At 37.7% G+C, this 21309-nt stretch overlaps 1 protein-coding gene and 1 long non-coding RNA gene across 7 annotated transcripts in view; one reads left to right on the forward strand and one right to left on the reverse strand.

Moving 5' to 3' along the window:
• The window catches only part of GKAP1 (G kinase anchoring protein 1), a 78514-nt gene extending 77043 nt beyond the window's left edge, over positions 1-1471 (forward strand). For all 5 annotated transcript variants that reach the window (XM_073806022.1, XM_073806025.1, XM_019940349.3 and 2 more), the window contains one exon: positions 1149-1471. In XM_073806022.1, coding sequence (XP_073662123.1) covers positions 1149-1196 — 48 coding nt within the window. In that variant the 3' untranslated portion in view covers positions 1197-1471. The remainder of the gene's footprint in view (positions 1-1148) is intronic.
• The window catches only part of LOC109550738 (uncharacterized), a 51494-nt gene extending 31016 nt beyond the window's left edge, over positions 1-20478 (reverse strand). Inside the window, exons 1-2 of one of the 2 annotated variants that reach the window (XR_012332470.1) lie at positions 20231-20478; positions 3934-4099 (exon numbers count right to left, since the gene is read on the reverse strand). This is a non-coding gene — a long non-coding RNA (uncharacterized lncRNA). Of the gene's footprint in view, positions 1-3933; positions 4100-10005; positions 12593-20230 lie in introns of those variants that run through there. The other variant, XR_012332471.1, reaches the window with a different exon arrangement.
• Between the last annotated feature and the right edge of the window lie 831 nt (positions 20479-21309).

Consider the following 21309-nt stretch of genomic DNA (forward strand, 5'->3'; position numbering starts at 1 on the left):
TTTGTGCTTTCCATATTTTTAAAATGATTATTTGCTTTTTGAATCAGAGTAAGGCAGAAAATGTTGTTAAAAGTAATTAATGAAAAATACTTCCTGTCTTTTAAGCCACCTTTCTCTTTCTTTGGCTCAAGTCAAATACCGCTGATGGCATTTCATTTGGAGGAAATTAAATACAGATTTATATATGTCACTGAGCAAATAAACCCACTGATGAACAAAATCAGATTTCTAATGCTGTCTTATATGAACAAAACTATACAGAACTTGAATTAGAAATTGAATTACCCAAAAGGGTAATGAAGTGAATCACCAAATTTGCTGATCATATGGAGCAAATTGCCTATTTTGATCAATTTTTTTTGGCTGCATTGGGTCTTCGTTGCTGCGCACGGGCTTTCTCTAGTTGCAGCGAGCAGGGGCTACTCTTTGTTGTGGTGCACAGACTTCTCATTGCAGTGGCTTCTCTTGTTGTGCAGCATGGGTTCTAGTCGTGCAGGCTTCAGTAGTTGCAGCACGAAGGCTCAGTAGTTGTGGCATACAGGCCCTTGAGCACGTGGGCTTCAGTAGTTGTGGCGTGTGGGCTCAGTAGTTGCGGTGTGTGGGCTCAGTAGTTGCGGCGCGCAGGCTCTAGGGCACGTAGGCTTCAGTAGTTGTGGCGTGTGGGCTCAGTGGTGTGGCTCGCAGGCTCTAGAGCATGGGCTCAGAAGTTGTGGCTCACGGGCTTAGTTGCTCTGCGGCACGTGGGATCTTCCCAGACCAGGTATCGAACCCTGCATTGGCAGGCAGATTCTTAACCACTGTGCCACCAGGGAAGTCCTGACCAAAATTTTTATTTAAAAAAAAATCTGGGACAGTGCAAATGAGCTCTGAAAAATAAGATACTGGTGATCAGACTAAGTCCGGACCAGTTCAAATAGATAACTGTTTTCTACAACCTACTTTAACCGTTTGTAAAAATAACAAAGGTTATTGCTATTTAAAATACGTAAAAATAATTTAGTGGTATGTTCATTCAAATTTGCAACAAACTCAGAAAAGAAGTTCCTTCCTTTTCATAGTCAAATATGCCTTTGATCTCATTTATTCTTGAAAAGAAAATGCCCCCAAAATGTTATTTCCTCAATAATTTACCCTATTTTTCTTTACAGGGTGGCAGAAAAGGGAAAAGAAACTCTGAATCCGACCAGTGTAGGTGATTCCATTAGCCTTTGAGGTCAACACAAAAATTAAAACTTTCAGGGTTTTGCAAAAATGTATATATTTAATGCTGTGCAACTGCTGAACTATGCAGTTTTTGTTGAAGAAACTTAAAATGATTAGCTCACTAATGGTTTATAATTTTATGTCCTTTTGGCTTAAAGTGAAAAGAAGAAAAATAGAATTCCAGCACAACTCAATGATTATTGTTTACTATTCGTACTTCTTATCACTTTAGTTTTTCATCAGTCAATAAAATTAATTTACTCTTCCATTAATGTTTGATTTTTTTAAAATTTCAGAAACAGTGTGAAAGTATTGTTTTTGCTTATAGCACAATCAATTTAATTGGATTTAAGCTCAGTGAATATTTACGCAGCACTTTGTGCATGCTAAACCCTACAGAACATACAAGATATCCTCAAATGGCTTATGCTCAGAGGAAATAGAAGGTGGGGGTGGGTAATGGCAGCAGCAACAAAAAATTACCATACATATTAGAGTGTGATATCACATTGTTTGGAAATTGAGAAAACTTGCATGAGATATTGGGTTGGCCAAAAAGTGCCTTCGGTTTTTAAGTAAAAATAAAAGACATATTTTTCATTTTCACCAAGAACTTTATTGAACAACGTATTCACCCTTTTGTTCCACTACCTTCTGCCATTTTTCAGGCAACTTCATAATTCCATCTTCCCAAAGCTTTTTATCTTTTTGAGCAAAGAACTGTTCCAGGTGCCTTTTACAGTCTTCCAGGGAATTGAAATTTTTTCCATTAAGAATTTTGTAAAGACCTAAATAAATGGAAATCCAAAGGTGCAATGTCTGGTGAATACAGCGGATGAATCAGAACTTCCCAGCTGAGCTGTAACAGTTTTTGCCTGGTCATCAAAGAAACATGCAGTCTTGCGTTATCCTAATGGAAGATTATGCATTTTCTGTTGACTAATTCTGGATGCTTTTTGTCGAGTGCTGCTTTCAGTTGGTCTAATAGGGAGCAGTACTTGTTGGAATTAATCGTTGGGTTTTCTGGAAGGAGCTTATAATAGAGTACTCCCTTCCAATCCCACCGTATACACATCACCTTCTTTGGATTGAAGACAGGCCTTTGGTGTGGTTGGTAGTGGTTCATTTCACTTGCCCCATGATGTCTTCTATGCCACATTATTGTACAGTATCCACTTTTCATCACTCATCACAATTTGTTTTAAAAACAGAACGTTTTCATTACGTTTAAGTAGAGAATCGCATGCGGAAATAAGGTCAAGAAGGTTTTTTTCGCTAAACTTAGGTAGAACCCAAACATCTAAGTGATTAACATAACCAAGCTGGTGCAAATGATTTTCAGTGCTTGATTTGGATATTTTTGAGTATGTCGGCTATCTCCTGCGTGGCATAAAGTTGCTTGTTCTCAGTTAATGTCTCGATTTGAGCACTATCAACTTCAACTGGTCTACCCAACCATGGAGCATTGTCGAGCAAGAAATCTCAGGCACGAAACTTTGCAAACCACTTTTGACACGTTCAGTGAGTCACAACACCTTCTCCATACACTACACAAATCTTTTTTTGCATTTCGGTTGCGTTTTTACCTTTCTTGAAATAATACAGCATAATATGCTGAAAAAGTTGCTTTTTTCTTCCGTCTTCAATTTTAAAATGGCTACACAAAAATTCACCAATTTTGATGTCTTTTTTAAAATGCACACTGATATGACAGCTGTCACATACAATCTAACAAAATTGTTTTGAATGAAGTTAAAGACAACTAAGTGCTACTAGAGCCATCTTACGGAAAAAACCGAACAAACCTTTTGGCCAACCCAGTAGTTTTTTGGAAGGTGGATACCTTTTCTGTAAATTTTTTGAGAAGCATCCTAGGCAGAAGGAGCAAACTCTGGGCTGAAATATTTATTTAAAGGACAGTCTGGCTTGAGGACAGAAGTGTGACACACTGAGAATAGGAAGAGTGTTGATGTGGGGGAGGAATGAAGATAGATTTTTTTTTATTCATATAATCAGCAGTTTATGGGATTGATTTTTTTTTTTTAGTGTAGTCAGTGAAATACAAATATGATTCATTAAAATACAGAGTTTTTTGCTTTATAACAAAGGCAAACACATAAATACTGGTATTGGCCTCCAAAACCAGCATTATATGAAAGACTCCACTTCATGACAGTCTTTAATAAGAAAAAATACTTAATGTCATCATTGTTTATATGTCTGGCTTCTTCCATGCGGTTACATGAACCTTGCAAAGAATTGTGGCTTATTATTATTCTCAACACTTAGTTCTCTATGTATCACAGAGTAGATGTTAAATAATTATTTGTTTAATTAATTGATAAAGTGGTAAAGCTTTTAAAGATAGTTTTCCCCTAATTTTACCTTTGATTAAGAATAGGTACCATCAAAACCTACTTAATTACTTAAATATATTTGGTAATCCATGGTACCATATTTTTCAATCCAGTGATGAACAAAATCAAATTTCTAATGTTGTTTTATAGGAACAAGCCAGACAGAACTTGAATAGTTTCAATTATAATTGAATTACCCAGGTAGTTAATGAACTGAATTACCAACGCCTGTCACATTATCATCTGCTTTTGATTATTTACCTATACACTATCCATTTGGTACATTATCTAACATCTAACACAGTGCCTGTCACATGGTAGACACTCAACAGATATGCCATTTTCTACTAGTGTATATATGGTTTAAAATCACCTGAGCACATAGATTATCCTGTTTTGTGTTGGGTATTCTCTGGAGTACTGCACTCATGACTTTGTTTTTCCTGCTGATTTTTTTTCATTGATTGATGTATCCAGTTCTGTGGGCTTAATCTGTCACTTCTAGGCCAATGTCTCAATTTCAACAGAGAAAGCTTTATCTAGTAAGAGACAGAAAAGACAATCAGTTGATTTCTTCTGTTAGATTGATTTCTCAGGCATCCCCTTTTAGTAAATATCTTTACTCAGATTCTTTTCTGCTTCCTGAATATGCAATGAAATTATTGATAGCTTACTATGTGTTAGGCATTGTGCTAAGTACTAGAGATGCAAATATCCACAATCAATTGGAAGAACATAGAAATGTAAAGAAATATTCATAAAATATTCTAATAAATAATACTGATGTATTCAAATTGCTGTTGGTGTACAGAAGAAAATACATCTTACTCTTTTAAACATTTTAGACATCTTCTTTGGGATTTTTGACATTTTCTATAGTGTGTTAGTAAAGCCAACACTCTTGAACTAGAGCTTTGTTCAAGTTCTATTACTTATTAGTTGTATGGCCTTGGCTCATAATAAATATTCAATAAATGATTGAACAGCATGAAATTTGGTATCTAATGAGAATAGTCAGTGGAAGTACTGGGTAAAAATTACGTAAGATGCCATTTTTACCTGCAAATTATTTTCAGTCTAATATGAATAAACAAGCATAGCACATAAGTAAATGAAATTCAAGATAGAATACAGTGGATTCCGTAACAATTTTGTGGAAGGAAGAGAGTATATTTGTTAGGGAAGTCCAGTGTTACTTATTAAAAAGCTAATGTTTTAATTGATAAGTAGCTTTCCCCGAAAGTTTTAAAGGGCAGAGGTTGTTTGACAAGAAAGGAAAATTTAAAAAGAGGGGTGAAGGAAAAGCAACGTTTACATGTTCAGGGAATAGAAAGATAACAAGGCATGTGTTGAGGAGCATATCAAGCTAATATAATAATACTTAATTTTTGAGTTTTTGAAAACAAAAGTTTATGAACAAAGAAGTGATGCAGTCAAAGTTGTCCTTTAAGAAGATTGAAATGGTAATGATGTAATAGAAAATTATAGAAGAATTAATTTGGAAATATCAAGGAAGCTTTTATAATAGTAGAAACAGGACATAAAAAGGATCTGAACTAGGGAGGTGGCAGTGGGATTCAGAATACAGAATAAAAAAATTCCCAGGGTGGAATTTAACAAACTTTTGTAGAGTGAGGAAAAGAACAAGGGCATTAGACATGAAAAGCAAGATCTCTAGCCTAAATGAGAGTGAGGATGATAGTGCCATTAGTAAGGTACAATGATGGAGGAATTTATGTGGGGGAGATGGACAGAATTAACTTCTGACTTTTTAAACTGGATTTGCCTACAGAACATCTGAAAATAGTCCAAGAATTTGGAAATATAGATCTGGTCCTTTGAGGGAAGGATGGATTTGGGATCTGGGATCCATCTACAGTTAAGTTGTATAAATAGTTGACATGCCCAAAGGAAAAAGTTTTTGAAGAGAAATACTGCTGAGGACAGACTTTGGAAATGGTAGGAAACAAGAGAGATTGGTGAGAAAGGTGGGAGGCATGGTTATGAATGTTGCATAGAGATCTCAAGTTATGAGCCTGAGGAAAAACTACTGGTTTTAACAGAGAAAGAACACATTGATGACTTTCAAAATAGCTTTTTCAGTGGCACAGAGCAAGGCACTGAGGAAAAAGTTAAACTCTGTAACACTTTTGGCAGTTATAAAAAAGGGCCCCCAAGATGCTTTGAAGGGACTACATGGTTGAGTGAGGGTTGGTTTGTTTAAATTTAGGACTCAGTAGACCTTTACTATGTTCATGAACAAAAAGGAGCCATTTAAGAAAACAATGAGACATTTTTAGCAGAGGGGACGGAGGCAAGATGGCGGAGTAAGAGGATGCAGAGTCCGTGTCTCCTCACAACTAGGGCACCTACCAGACACTGGTGGGGGACGTTGACACCCAAGGGGGACAGGAGGAACCCCTGAGTGACTGGGTAGGACACGGGGGAGAGCAAGGGGGTAGGATAAGTGGAGGTGGGATGGGAGCAGTGCCCCTGAGGGCGGCTGGGGCAGGGGAGAGGTGCCGACGCCTGGAGAGGCCCACTCACTGCAAGGGGATCAACAGGGATGGGGAGAGACCCTTGGGGGGATTGGAAGGGAATGTGGCTGGCATTTCCCCTGCCCAGTTGGGCCCCAGGGAGCCTGCTGTGGTCCCCAGGCCTGGTCCTCTGCCCTCTGAGGCCCCCTCTGGCCACGTGGGTCCTGGGGACATAGGAGGGAGGGTAAAGGAAGAGCAGAGGCCAACAGGGAGGGACCCTTGGGAATCAGAGGATCAGAGTGGGGGAACGAGGCTAGTGTTTCCCCTGCCCACTCGGTCCCTGGCAAGCCTGCTGAGGTCTCAGGCCTCATCCACCACACTCTGAGGCCAAAGGCACTCCAGGGACCCATCCCACCACGCTAAGCCTAGCCCTGCTCCCATCCTCCCCAGGGCCTTTACTGGCCATGTGATTCTGGAGCCTAGACCCTGCTCCCCACCTAAACCCTGGCCCCCTAAGCCCCACCCCCATCTAAGCTCCTCACCCCCACAACCAAGGCCTTTTCTGGCCCTTTATTTTTTTGTGGGGGGGCTATTGTGATTCTGTTTTACTTTCTGATTGTTTCATCGATATTTTTATTTTTTCTAATGTATCTGTTTTCTAATTTTTTGTTATTGTTCTGCTTTTTTTTTTTCCTTTTTGCCACACTGTGCGGCTTGTGGGATCTTGGTTCATGGGTCGGGGGCTGGCCTGAACTCCTGCGATGGGAGCACTGCATCTGAACCACTGGACTAACAGAGAACCTCAGACCCCAGGGAATATTAATCAGAGTAAGGTCTCCTACAGGTCCTCATCTAGGTACCAAGATCTGGATCTACCCAACTGCCTGCAAACTCCAGTGCTGGAAGCTTCAGGCCAAACAACCAGTAAGACAGGAAACAGTCCCACCCATCAAAAAAAGTGAGATGATGAAAAAACATGTTAAACACGAAGAAGCAAGGTAAAAACCTACAAGACCAAATACATGAAAAGGAAATAGGCAACCTACCAGAAAAAGAATTCAGAGTAATGATAGTAAAGATGATCCAAAATCTTGGAAATAGAATAGAGGCACGGATCAAGAAAATACAAGAAATGTTTAACAAAGTCCTAGAAGAACTAAAGAACAAAGAGATGAACAACACAATAACTGAAATGAAAAATACACCAGAAGGAATCAGTAGCAGAATAACTGAGGCAGAAGAACGAATAAGTGAGATGGAACTTAGAATGGTGGAAATAACTGCTGAGGAGCAGAATGAAGAAAAGAGAATGAAAAGAATTGAGGACAGTCACAGAGACTTCTGGGACAACACTAAGTGCACCAACATTCGAATTATAGGGGTCCCAGAAGAAGAAGAGAAAAAGAAACGTTCTGAGGAAATATTCAAACAGATTATAGTCGAAAGCTTCCCTAACATGGAAAAGGAAATAGCCACCCAAGTCCAGGAAGCACAGAGAGTCCCATACAGGATAATCGCTAGGAGAAACACACCAAGACACATATTAATCAAACTAACAAAAATTAAATTCAAAGAAAAAAATACTAAAAGCAAGGGAAAACCAAAAAAATAACATACAAGGGAATCCCCATAAGGTTATCAGCTGATTTTTCAGCAGAAAATCTGCAGGACAGAAGGGAGTGGCAGGATATATTTAAAGTGATGAAAGGGAAAAACCTACAACCAAGATTACTCAGCAAGGATCTCATTCAGGTTTGATGGAGCAATTGAAAGCTTTACAGACAAACAAAAACTACGAGAATTCAGCACCACCACACCAGCTTTACAACAAATGCTAAAAGAACATCTCTAGGCGGGAAATGTAACAGAAGAAAAAGACCCACAAAAACAAACCCAAAACAATTAAGAAAATACATATCAATAATTACCTTAAATGTAAATGGATTAAATGCTCCAACCAAAAGACACAGACTGGCTGAATGGATACAAAAACAAGACCCATATATATGCTGTCTACAAGAGACCCACTTCAGACTTAGGGATACATACAGACAGAAAGTGAGGGGATGGAAAAAGATATTCTATGCAAATAGAAACCAAAAGAAAGCTGGAGTAGCAATACTCATATCAGATAAAATAGACTTTAAAATAAAGACTGTTACAAGAGATAAGGAGGGACACTACATAATGATCAAAGGGATCAATCCAAGAAGAAGACATAACAATTATAAATATTTATGCACCCAACATAAGAGCACCTCAATACATAGGGAAAATGCTAATAGCCATAAAAGGGGAAACTGACAGTAACACAATAATAGTGGGGGACTTTAACACCCCACTTACACCAATGGACAGATGATCCAAACAGAAAATAAATAAGGAAACACAATCTTTAAATGACACAATAGACCAGGTAGATTTAATTGATATTTAGAGGACATTCTACCCATAAGTGGCAGAATATACTTTCTTCTCAAGTGCACATGGAACATTCTCCAGGATAGATCACATCTTGAGTGACAAATCAAGCCTTGGAAAATTTCAGGACATTGAAATCATATCAAGCATCTTTACTGACCACAATGCTACGAGATTGGAAATCAATTACAGGAAAAAAAAACTGTAAAAAACACAAATGCATGGAGGCCAAACAGTGTATTACTAAATAACCAAGAGATCACTGAAGAAATCAAAGAGGAAATTAAAAATTACATAGAAACAAATGACAATAAAAACACGACGACCCAAAACCTATGGGACACAGCAAAAACAGTTCTAAAGGGGAAGTTTATAGCAATTCAGTCTTACCTCAAGAAACAAGAAGAATCTCAAACAATCTAACATTACACCTAAAGCAACTAGAGAAAGAAGAACAAAGAAATCCCAGGCAGTAGAAGGAGAGAAATCATAAAGATCAGAGCAGAAATAAATAAAATAGAAATGAAGGAAACAATAGCAAAAATCAATAAAACTAAAAGTTGGTTCTTTGAAAAGATAAACAAAATTGATAAACCTTTAGCCAGATTCATCAAGAAAAAAAGAGGATGCAAATCAATAAAATTAGAAATGAAAAAGGAGAAATCACAACTGACACTGCACAAATACAAAGGATTATAAGAGACTATGACAACTATATGCCAATAAAATGGACAACCTAGAAGAAATGGACAAATTCTGGCAAAGGTACAGTTTTCCAAGACTGAACCAGGAAGAATTAGAAAATATAAACAGACCTATCACAAGTAATGAAATTGAAACTGTAATTAAAAATCTTCCAACAAACAAAAGTCCAGGACCAGATGGTTTCACAGGTGAATTCTATCAAACATATACAGAAGAGCTAACACCTATCCTTCTCAACTCTTTCAAAAAATTGCAGAGGGGGGAACGCTCCCAAATTTGTTCTACAAGGCCACCATCACCCTGATACCAAAGCCAGACAAAGATACCACAAAAAAGAAAACTGATTTTGAAAGATTGGTTCAAGATGGCAGAGCAGAAGGATGTGCTCTCACTCCCTCTTGTGACAGCACCGGAATCACAACTAAACTGCTGAACAATCATCAACAGGAAGACACTGGAACTCACCAAACAAGATACCCCACATCCAAAGACAAAGGAGAAGCCACAATGAGATGGTAGGAGGGGTGCAATCAGAATAAAATCAAATCCTATAACTGCTGGGTGGGTGACTCACAAACTGGAGAACGCTCATACCACAGAAGTCCACCCACTGGAGTGAAGGTTCTGAGCCCCATGTCAGGCTTCCCAACCTGGGGGTCTGGAAGCGGGAGGAGGAATTCCTAGAGAATCAGACTTTGAAAGCTAGCAGGATTTGATTGCAAGACTTTGACAGGACTGGGGGAAACAGAGACTCCACTCTTGGAGGGCACACACAGAGTAGCGTGCACATCGGGACCCAGGGGAATGAGCAGTGACCCCATAGAAGACTGAACCAGACTTACCTGCTAGTGTTGGAGGGTCTCCTGCAGAGGTGGGGGATGGCTGTGCCTCACCGTGAGGATAAGGACACTGGCAGCAGAAGTTCTGGGAAGTACTCGTTGGTGTGAGCCCTCCCAGAGTCCTCCATTAGCCCCATGAAACAGCTGGGTAGGCTCCAATGTTGGGTCACCTCAGGCCAAACAACCAACAGGGAGGGAACCCAGCCCAACCCATCAGCAGACAAGCAGATTAAAGTTTTACTGAGCTCTGCCCACCAGAGAAACACCCAGCTCTACCCACCACCAGTCCCTCCCATCAAGAAACTTGCACAAGCCTCTTAGATAGCCTCATCCACCACAGGGCAGACAGCAGAAGCAAGAAGAACTACAATCCTGCAGCCTGTGGAACAAAAACCACATTCACAGAAAGACGAGATGAAAAGGCAGAGGGCTATGTACCAGATGAACAAACAAGATAAAACCCCAGAAAAACAACTAAATGAGGTCGAGATAGGCAACCTTCCAGAAAAAGAATTCAGAATAATGATAGTGAAGATGATCCAGGACCTCGGGAAAAGACTGGAGGCAAAGATCTAGAAGATTCAAGAAATGTTTAACAAAGACACAGAAGAATTAAAGAACAAACAGAGATGGAAAATAACTGAAATGAAAAATATACTAGAAGGAATCAATAGCAGAATAACTGAGACAGAAGAATGGATAAGTCACCTGGAAGACAGAATGGTGGAATTCACTGCTGCGGAACAGAATAAAGAAAAAAGAATGGAAAGAAATGAAGACAACCTAGGAGAACTCTGGGACAACATTAAACACACCAACATTTGCATTATAGGGGTCCCAGAAGGAGAAGAGAGAGAGAAAGGACCCAAGAAAATATTTGAAGAGATTATAGTCAAAAACTTCCCTAATATGGGAAAGGAAATAGCTACCCAAGTCTAGGAAGCGCAGTGAGTCCCATACAGGATAAACCCAAGGAGAAACATGCCGAGACACATAGTAATCAAATTGACAAAACTTAAAGACAAAAAAAATTACTGAAAGCAACAAGGGAAAAATGACAAATAACATACAAAGGAACTCCCATGAAGTTAACAGCTGATTTCTCAGCAGAAACTCTACAAGCCAGAAGGGAGTGGCATGATATATTTAAAGTGATGAAAGGGAAGAACCTACAACCAAGATTACTGTACCCGGCAAGGATCTCATTCAGATTTGACAGAGAAATCAAAAGCTGTACAGACAAGCAAAAGCTAAGAGAATTCAGCACCACCAAACCAGCTTTAAAACAAATGCTAAAGGAACTTCTCTAAGTGGGAAACACAAGAGAAGAAAAGGACCTACAAAAACCAGCCCGTAACAATTAAGACAATGGTCATAGGAACATACATACCGATAATTACCTTAAACATGAATGGATTAAATGCTCCAACCAAAAGACACAGGCTCGCTGAATAGATACAAAAACAAGACCCATATATATGCTGTCTATAAGAGACCCAATTTAGACCTAGGGACACATACAGACTGAAAGTAAGGGGATGGAAAAAGATATTCTATGCAAATGGAAATCAAAAGAAAGCTGGAGTAGCAATACTCATATCAGATAAAATAGGCTTTAAAATAAAGAATGTTACAAGAGACAAGGAAGGACGCTACATAATGATCAAGGGATCAATCCAAGAAGAAGATATAACAGTTATAACTATATATGCACCCAACATAGGAGCACCTCAATACATAAGGTGACTGTGAACAGCTATAAAAGAGGAAATTGACAGTAACACAAAAATAGTGGGGGACTTTAACTCCTCACTTACATCAATGGACAGATCATCCAAACAGAAAATTACTAAGGAAACACAAGCTTTAAATGACACAATAGACCAGATAGATTTAATTGATATTTATAGGACACTCCATCCAAAAACAGCAGATTACACTTTCTTCTCAAGTGCGCACAGAACATTTTCCAGGATAGATCACATCTTGGGTCACAAATCAAGCCTCAGTAAATTTAAGAAAATTGAAATCGTATCAAGGATCTTTTCTGACCACAACGCTATGAGATTAGAAATCAATTACAGGGAAAAAAAGGTAAAAAACACAAACACATGGAGGCTAAACAATACACTACTAAATAACCGAGAGATCACTGAAGGAATCAAATAGGAAATTAAAAAATACCTAGAGATAAATGAGAATGAAAACACGACAATCCAAAACCTATGTGATGCAGCAAAAGCAGTTCTAAGAGGGATTTATAGCAATACAAGCCTACCTCAAGAAACAAGAAAAATCTCAAATAAAAAATGTAACATCACCCCTAAAGGAAATAGAGCAAGAAGAAAAAACCAAACCCAAAGTTAGTAGAAGGAAAGAAATCATAAATATCAGAGCAGAAATAAATGAAATAGAAACAAAACAATAGCAAAGATCAATAAAACTAAAAGCTGGTTCTTTGAGAAGATAAACAAAATTGATAAACCTTCAGCCACTCTCACCAGGAAAAAAGAGTGAGAGGACTCAAATCAATGAAGTTAGAATTGGAAAAGCAGAAGTTCCAACAGACACACAAAACACAAAGCATCATAAGAAACTACTACAAGCAACTCTATTCCAATAAAATGGACAATCTGGAAGAAATTGACAAACTCTTAGAAAGGTATAACCTTCCGAGACTGAATCAGGAAGAAATAGAAAATATGAACAGACCAATCACAAGCACTTAAATTGAAACCGTGATTAAAAATCTTCCAACAAACGAAAGTCCAGGACCAGATGGCTTCACAGGTGAATTGTGTCAAACATTTAGAGAAGAGCTAACACCCGTCCTTCTCAAACTTCCAAAAAATTGCAGAGGAAGGAACACTCCCAAACTCATTCTATGAGGCCACCATCACCCTGATACCAAAACCAGACAAAGATACTACAAAAAAAGAAAATTACAAACCAATATCACTGATGAATATAGATGCAAAAATCCTCAACAAAATACTAGGAAACAGAATCCAACAACACATTATAAGGATCATAAACCATGATCAAGTGGGATTTATCCCAGGGATGCAAGGATTCTTCAATATACGCAAATCAATCAATGTGATACACCATATCAACAAATTGAAGAATAAAAACCATATGATCATCTCAGTAGATGCAGAAAAAGCTTTTGACAAAATTCAACACCAGTTTATGATAAAAAAACTCTCCAGAAAGTGGGCATAGAGGGAAACTACCTCAACAAAATAAAGGCCATACACGACAAACCCACAGCAAACATCATTCTCAATGGTGAAAAACTGAAAGCATTCCCTCTAAGATCAGGAACAAGACAAGGATGTCCACTCTCTCCACTGTTATTCAACATAGTTTTGGAAGTCCTAGCCACAGCAATCAGAGAAGGAAAAGAAATAAAAGGAATACAAATTGGAAAAGAAGTAAAACTGTCACTGTTTGCAGATGACATGATACTGTAAGAGAATCCTAAAGATGCCACCAGAAAATCACTAATGAGCTAATCAATGAATTTTGTAAAGTTGCAGGACACAAAATTAATGCACAGAAATCTCTTGCATTCCTATACACTAATGATGAAAAACCTGAAAGAGAAATTAAGGAAACACTCCCATTTACCATTGCAACAAAACGAATAAAATACCTAGGAATAAACCTACCTAGGGAGACAAAAGACCTGTATGCAGAAAACTATAAGACACTGATGACAGAAATTAAAGATGATACCAACAGATGGAGAGATATACCATGTTCTTGGATTAGAAGAATCAATATTGTGAAAATGACTATACTACACAAAACAATCTACAAATTCAATACAATCCCTATCAAATTACCAATGGCATTTTTTTACAGAACTAGAACAAAAAATCTTAAAATTTGTATGGAGACACAAAAGACCCCAAATAGCCAAAGCAGTCTTTAGGGGAAAAAACGGAGCTGGAAGAATCAGACTCCCTGACTTCAAACTATACTACCCAGCTACAGTAATCAAGACAGTATGGTACTGGCACAAAAACAGAAATATGTATCAATGGAACAGGATAGAAAGCCCAGAGATAAACCCACGCACCTGTGGTCAACTAATCTCTGACAAAGGAGGTAAGGATATACAATGGAGAAAAGACAGTCTCTTCAATAAGTGGTGCTGGGAAAACTGGATAGCTACATGTAAAAGAATGAAATTAGAACACTCCCTAACACCATACACAAAAATAAACTCAAAATGGATTAGAGACCTAAATGTAAGACTGGACACTATAAAACTCTTAGAGGAAAACATAGGAAGAACACTCTTTGACATAAATCACAGCAAGATATATTTTGATCCGCCTCCTAGAGTAATGGAAATAAAAACAAAAATAAATGGGACCTAATGAAATTTAAAAGCTTTAGCAAAGCAAAGGAAACAACAAACCAGAGAAAAAGACAACCGTCAGAATTGGAGAAAATATTTGCAAACGAATCAACGGACAAAGGATTAATCTCCAAAATATATAAACAGCTCATGCAGCTCAATATTAAAAAAACAAACAACCCAATCCAAAAATGGGCAGAAGACCTAAATAGACATTTCTCCAAAGAAGACATACAGATGTCCAAGAAGCACATGAAAAGCCGCTCAACATCACTAATTATTAGAGAAATGCAAATCAAAACTACAGTGAGGTATCACCTCACACTAGTTAGAATGGGCATCATCAGAAAATCTAAAAAACAAATGCTGGAGAGGGTGTGCAGAAAAGGAAACCCTTTTGTACTGTTGGCAGTAGTGTAAATTGATACAGCCACTATGGAGAACAGTATGGAGGTTCCTTAAAAACTAAAAATAGAACTACCATATGACCCAGCAATCCCACAACTGGGCATATACCCAGAGAAAACTGTAATTCAAAAAGACACATGAACCCCAATGTTCACTGCAGCACTATTTACAATAGCCAGGTCATGAAAGCAACCTAAATGCCTGTCGACAGACAAATGGATCAAGAAGATGTGGTACATATATACAATGAAATATTACTCAGCCATAAAAAGGAACGAAATTGGGTCATTTGTAGAGACGTGGATGGATCTAGAGACTGTCCTACACAGTAAACTAAGAAGGAGAAGAACAAATATCATATATTAACGTGTATATGTGGAACCTAGAAAAATGGTACTGATGAAGTGGTTTGCAGGGCAGAAATAGAGACACAGATGTAGAGAATGGAAATGTGGATATGGAGGGGAAGGGCAGGGTGGGACGAATTGGGAGATTAGGATTGACATATATATACTACCATGTGTAAAACAGATAGCTAATGGGAACCTGCCATAAAGCACAGGAAGCTCAGCTCAGCTCAGTGCTCTGTGATGACGTAGAAGGGTGGGATGCCGGGGCATGAGAGGTCCAAGAGGGAGGGGATGTATGTACCCATATTATCTGATTTTCTTCATTGTACAGCAGAAACTAACACAACATTGTAAAGCAATTATACCCCAATTAAAGAAAAAACAATGAGATTGGGGGAATGCGGTGAGGAATTGACTTCAGAGCCCACCAATTAGGTATTTACTTGCCATTATGTAATTTGGTTTCCATGTCAACCCTCTCTGATTCATCGTTCAATTCTAAGTTAAGCTGCTCTCTGATAATGGAATGATGTACTTTCCTTATAATGGTTTAAGAATTTTTAAACAGAACTTAAGGACTTAAAAAAGAAATATAAAATGATTTCATGATCAGACATTAGTAAACTTCCATGAAAGAATAATTCCTGAAGCAACAGACAAGATGGTAAGTGAAAGATCCTCCAAAGTATGTAAATCATTGATGAATTTGTCCTGGGGTAAATTTTAAATTGAATTTAAAATGTTATTTACTTAAAGTTAACACCCACTGCTAGTATGGTTGTTTTGAAGTGGACACCCATATGTACTATTAGCAATCTTGCACTTTGATTTCTTCCTTTTAGAAAAGTACTACCGTAATATATTTCAGGAGCCCGAAAAATGTTTATACCCACTTATTCCCAATATTGGATAATTTATCCTAAGGAAACAGCTTGAGAGAAGAATAAACTTTAAAAGATCTATACAGGTATAACAGTAAGTGTAACAGGGAACCATGGAGTAACCCAAACATTTAGCTTTAGTGTCGAACCCAAATACCCAACTCGAATGACTAATTAACACATCAGTGGGAATTAGTATTTATGCAGCCTTTAAGAAAAGTATAATTAGAACAACTCTGTAAAAACTTGGAATATATTGAACAAAGTTTAAATATAAAAACTTGTACACTCATTACGGGTAAAGTGAAAATCTATATGCATATGGACAAACTGGAAAGTAGTAATTCCAAAATAACACTGCTTGTGTGGGGATGGGGGATAATGGAGAATTATGGGTTGTTTTTCCCCTCAATTTTTATCTAATACACCATTTTTTTGTAATTGAAAAAAAAAAGAAAAAGTATTACTGCTTGGATTTGTGTTATTTCCTGTTATGGAAGAAGGTTGTAGTAACTTATTTATTGACACGTTCAACTGAATTGTGTTAATTAATACAGAACATCTCCTGGACATGGAAGTTTTGCTTTTTAATCCAGAACCCTTCACTATAATAGAACTGAACCAGGGAAGGTAGCTTTGTGAATCAAAATGACTGTGTGGCTGCCAGAAAACTTGTAAAATTGTAGTCAACCAGCTTGATGTTTCCCTTGTTTTATTTCTCATTCAAAAATATTTCAGAATTTTAGAAGTTTTACTATCATTAATCATATTGTACTGTTCTGGTGACATCTATTCAAAAATTAGTTTTTTGATATTCATATTACAAACTAAAATGTGAATTATTTTATTGTATAACTTATATAATATGCTCCCCATTCTGAATTTGTTAAGGAAGAGAGAATTTTCTTCTTGATACCTCAATATACATAATGGGTACTAACTGTACCATTTTATATAAAATTAATTATTATTATTATTTTTTTCGGTACGCGGGCCTCTCACTGCCGTGGCCTCTCCCGCCGTGGGGCACAGGCTCCGGATGCGCAGGCCCAGCGGCCATGGCTCACGGGCTCAGCCTCTCTACGGCACGTGGGATCCTCCCGGACCGGGGCACGAACCCGCGTCCCCTGCATTGGCAGGCGGACTCCCAACCACTGTGCCACCAGGGAAGCCCCTAAAATTAATTTTTTGTAACACAACTTTATTGAGATATAATTGGCATAGAGCTGCACATAGTTATATGGGATAAGTAAACATTCTGTGATTTCAGTACTTTGAAATTTGTTAAGATTTGCTTCATGCACCAATATGTGCTCTAACTAGTATATGTTATGTGTGGGCTTAAAAAGAATATGTCTCTTGCAGTTGTTGGATGCAGTATTTAGTATTCTATACATGTCCGATTAGATTGAGTTTCTTCAAATCTAATATATCCTTAATTATTCTTTGTCCTCTTTTCTATCAGTTACTGAGAGAGAGAGAGAGAGAGAGAGAGATGTTCAAATCTGACAGTGATTGTGGATTTGTCTACTTTTTAAAAATGTGTGTGTGTGTGTGTATATATATTTTATATATATAAAATGGAAAATTAGCCATAAAGAATGAAATCTTGCCATTTGGACAACATGGATGGACCTAGAGGGTATTATGATAAGTGAAATAAGTCAAACAAAGACAAATATTGTATAATTTCACTTATATGTGGAATCCAAAAGATGAGTCATACTGGATTAGAGCGGGCCCTTAATCCAATGACTGATACTTTTATGAGAGAAAAGAGAGGAAAACTTGTACATATAAACATAGGGAAGAAAGCCACGTGGCAATAGAGGCAGAGATTGGAACGATGGCAGGTATATAAGCCAAGGAACACTAAGGATTGCCAGGAGCAAACCAGAAGCTGAGAGAGGCAAAGGATTCTTCCCAAGAGCCTTCAGTGGAAGCATGACTCTGCCAACACTTTGATTTCAGACTTCTAGCCTCCAGAACTGTGAGAGAATATATTTATGTTCTTTTAAGCCACCAATTTATAGCGATTTGTTACGACAGCATTTCTGACCTCTAAATATTGTGGTGCTCCATGACTTAGTTCTGGGATGTCTGCTTTTCTCACTCTACTCTATCACCCTAGGTGAGTTCATCCATTACCATGCTTTAAATACTAGCAATATGTTGATATCTCTCAAATTTATATTTCCATACCTGATTTCCCCCTTAAAGACAGGCTGGATGTAAATAGATAACATATCCAACTACTTTATCCTCACTTGCATATTTAAGAGACATATCAAATTTATTTTATTCCCTCTCCTCCCAACTCTTCCTCTCTCAATAAATGATACTAATATCCATGCAGATACTTAAGTCAAAAATCTATCATCATTGATCTCTCCCTCTTCATCATCCCATATCTTAGCAAGCCCTCTCAAGTTTTCCTCCATACATATCTCAAATTTGCCCATATCTCTCCAGCTCCATTGCCAACACCCTATTCCAAGTCATCGTTATCTCTACGTTGGACTAGTGCTAGCCTTCTAATTGGTCTTCCTGCCTTTGCTCATGCACCCACACCATTCACATATAACCACATCAATTTTAAAAAAGATGTAAATCAGGCCATGCCACTCTTTGCAGAAAGTCACTAACTGGCTTTGCATTGCATGGAAAATAAAATTCAAACCTACCTCTGTGGCATACAAGACCCTGTAAGCATGGGCTGCCCTCTACTTCTCCCATCTTCTTGGACTATAATGCTCCAGACACACTGGACTCCTTTTTGATCCCTGAACACACTAAGTTCTTCCTCACTTCAGGCAGGCCTTTGCACTTTACCAGGGACTGAATATTTGTGTCCCCCACTCCCTAAATTCATATACTGAAACCTAATCCCCAATGTGATGGTATTTGGAGGTGGGACTTTTGGACAGTGATTAGGTCATGAGGTTGGAGCCCTCATGAATAGAATTAGTGCCCTTATAAGAGTCACAAGAGAGTTTGCTTCCCCTCTGTGCTGCTGTGTAGGACAGAGCGTGAAAGCCATCTATGAACCAGAAAGTGGGTCTTCACCAGATGCTGAATCTACCAGCACCTTAATCTTGGACTTCTTAGTCTCCAGTACTATAAGAAATAAATTTCTGTTGTTTAAGCCATGCAGGCTATGGTGTTTTTCTTATAGCAGCCAGAACGGACTAAGACACACTTGATGCTCTCTCTCCTTATGGTGCTCTTTTCTCAATTCTCAATATCTAGCTCCTTCTCATACTTTAGGTTTCAGTTCAAATGTCATCTCAGAGAGGCCTTTCCTGACTATTATGTTTGAAGTAACTCTTACTAGTTACTCCCTATTACATCTTAACACTAAAAAAATTCTGGCACTTAATATCCAAAATTATCTTATTTTTATAGTTTTGTTTTTCTTGTTTGTTTTTACTATAATGTAAGTTCTATGAGAGCTAGGGTCATGTCTTTTGGTAATACTGTATCCACAGTACTTTGTGCGTGGTGTGTCATGGATTCTTAATACAAATATCTTAATGAATGATGAATGAATCCAGCAAGTCTTCAGGTCATGAAACATTCTAGATATTTATTTACAATGAGATATGAGTAATTATTTGAGGCTAATTTAAAATCTCTGTCATATAAAAAAGAAACCACCATAACCAAGTCTTCATAATCTAGCAACCACTAGAACCAGAGACTACTAAAAGGTTGAATAAATCTTAAGAACATATGCAACCTACTCAATTTACAGATGAGGAAACTGAGACCCAGAGTTACAGCATGTGTATTGGTAGAAATATACAGAATATTCCCCCTTTGGAGAACCTCTTTCTGCACAAACAAATGCCACTTTTAACAAAGACTATCTCTCCCTTTGCTCACTATGTTAGCCCATAAAAGGCTATAAGCTTTAGTAATTTAATAAGCAAGATGATACAAATTGCTTACATCACAGTGGTTTGAATTCAGAAAAACATGCTATTAGATACTCAAAAGTTTGAGGGGCTTAACTGCACAGGGAGAGTCAAGCCCATAAATATAGTGGCTCTCACTATGAGCTGCTAGTGCATCCAGTTAGCCTGAAATAGAGGGTTCTATGGCCCTCTTCTGGGCAGTTTGAATGAACAAAGCCACATACCTTGGTATGTATTAAACATGCTCTAACTCAGTGAATAAATGTCCCTCCCTGACTTCCTTAGATGCTCCTCCCTTACCTCTAGGTTGATGGTATGATACCTTTCCTCCAGCTCTTCCCACCATCCAAGTATACCGTATCTGCCTGGAGTGGTGAGAGCTTTCCTTCCCTTTACCCTGAGCTAGAGATCTTCATCTTGACTCCCCACTGAGAAGACAGAAGACAAGATTATGGATAAGTTTATATTCTATATGAAATGGCTCACTAGAAGAATGAAAAGGATCTGCTCTCACCTGTGGAACCAGGATATTACTAGTTTTTAATTAGAATAAACAGTGACTTACATAAGATCTCTCAGTGACTAAATAATGGAACCAGGTACTAGAATTCTGAATGCAGTTCCATTCTACTATATCTGTTTCTCAAACTGGTTTGCAGATCAAATGCATTAGATTTAACTGGTGGCGCTTGTTAAAAAACATGTAATTTTGGAGGTGGGTCTGGGTATCTAAAGTTTTAATGAACTTCCCAAGAAATGCTTATGCATGTTAAAATCTGATAATCACTATACTACCACTGCTTTTTCTGATATGTATATTAAAGTAGTCATTTCCATTTGAGCTTTCAAAGTACTTCTTAAGTATCATTAAGTTCACAAAACTTCAATTTCACCTATAAAATTCATCTTGATTTCTTTATCTGTAAATTAAAAGTTCTATTAGATAATCTCTAAAATCCTTTTAAGGTATAAAAGTAAATGTTCTTCACAGAACTCTTGAAACTACAGAATGCACATTTAGTATTTAAACAGTGACTATCAAGATATACTGATACCAAATGACTGAAAATTACCATTATCAAGTGATGGAAAAGCACTTCAAAGTTTAAAGAATAAGTTATTTACAAAAGTTACCAGCTGTCTACAGATATATCAGATGTATAACACTCTTGGATGAAGCAAATAGTATTGTTTGTTATAACATCTCTTAAGTAATGAACTTTATGTACAATAGAAGCCTATTTTAAAGGAGTCTCATTTGAGCTAGAATTGCTTTCAGTGGGGCATTGTGAATAAGGTGAACTCCAACTGAAGAACCACATTCCTGATATACAAAGGGGAAGAAAGATTTAAAACTATAGAAAGAAAATATTTAAAAA

The sequence above is a fragment of the Tursiops truncatus genome, chromosome 6, assembly GCF_011762595.2.
Source record: "Tursiops truncatus isolate mTurTru1 chromosome 6, mTurTru1.mat.Y, whole genome shotgun sequence".
NCBI lineage: Eukaryota > Metazoa > Chordata > Mammalia > Artiodactyla > Delphinidae > Tursiops > Tursiops truncatus.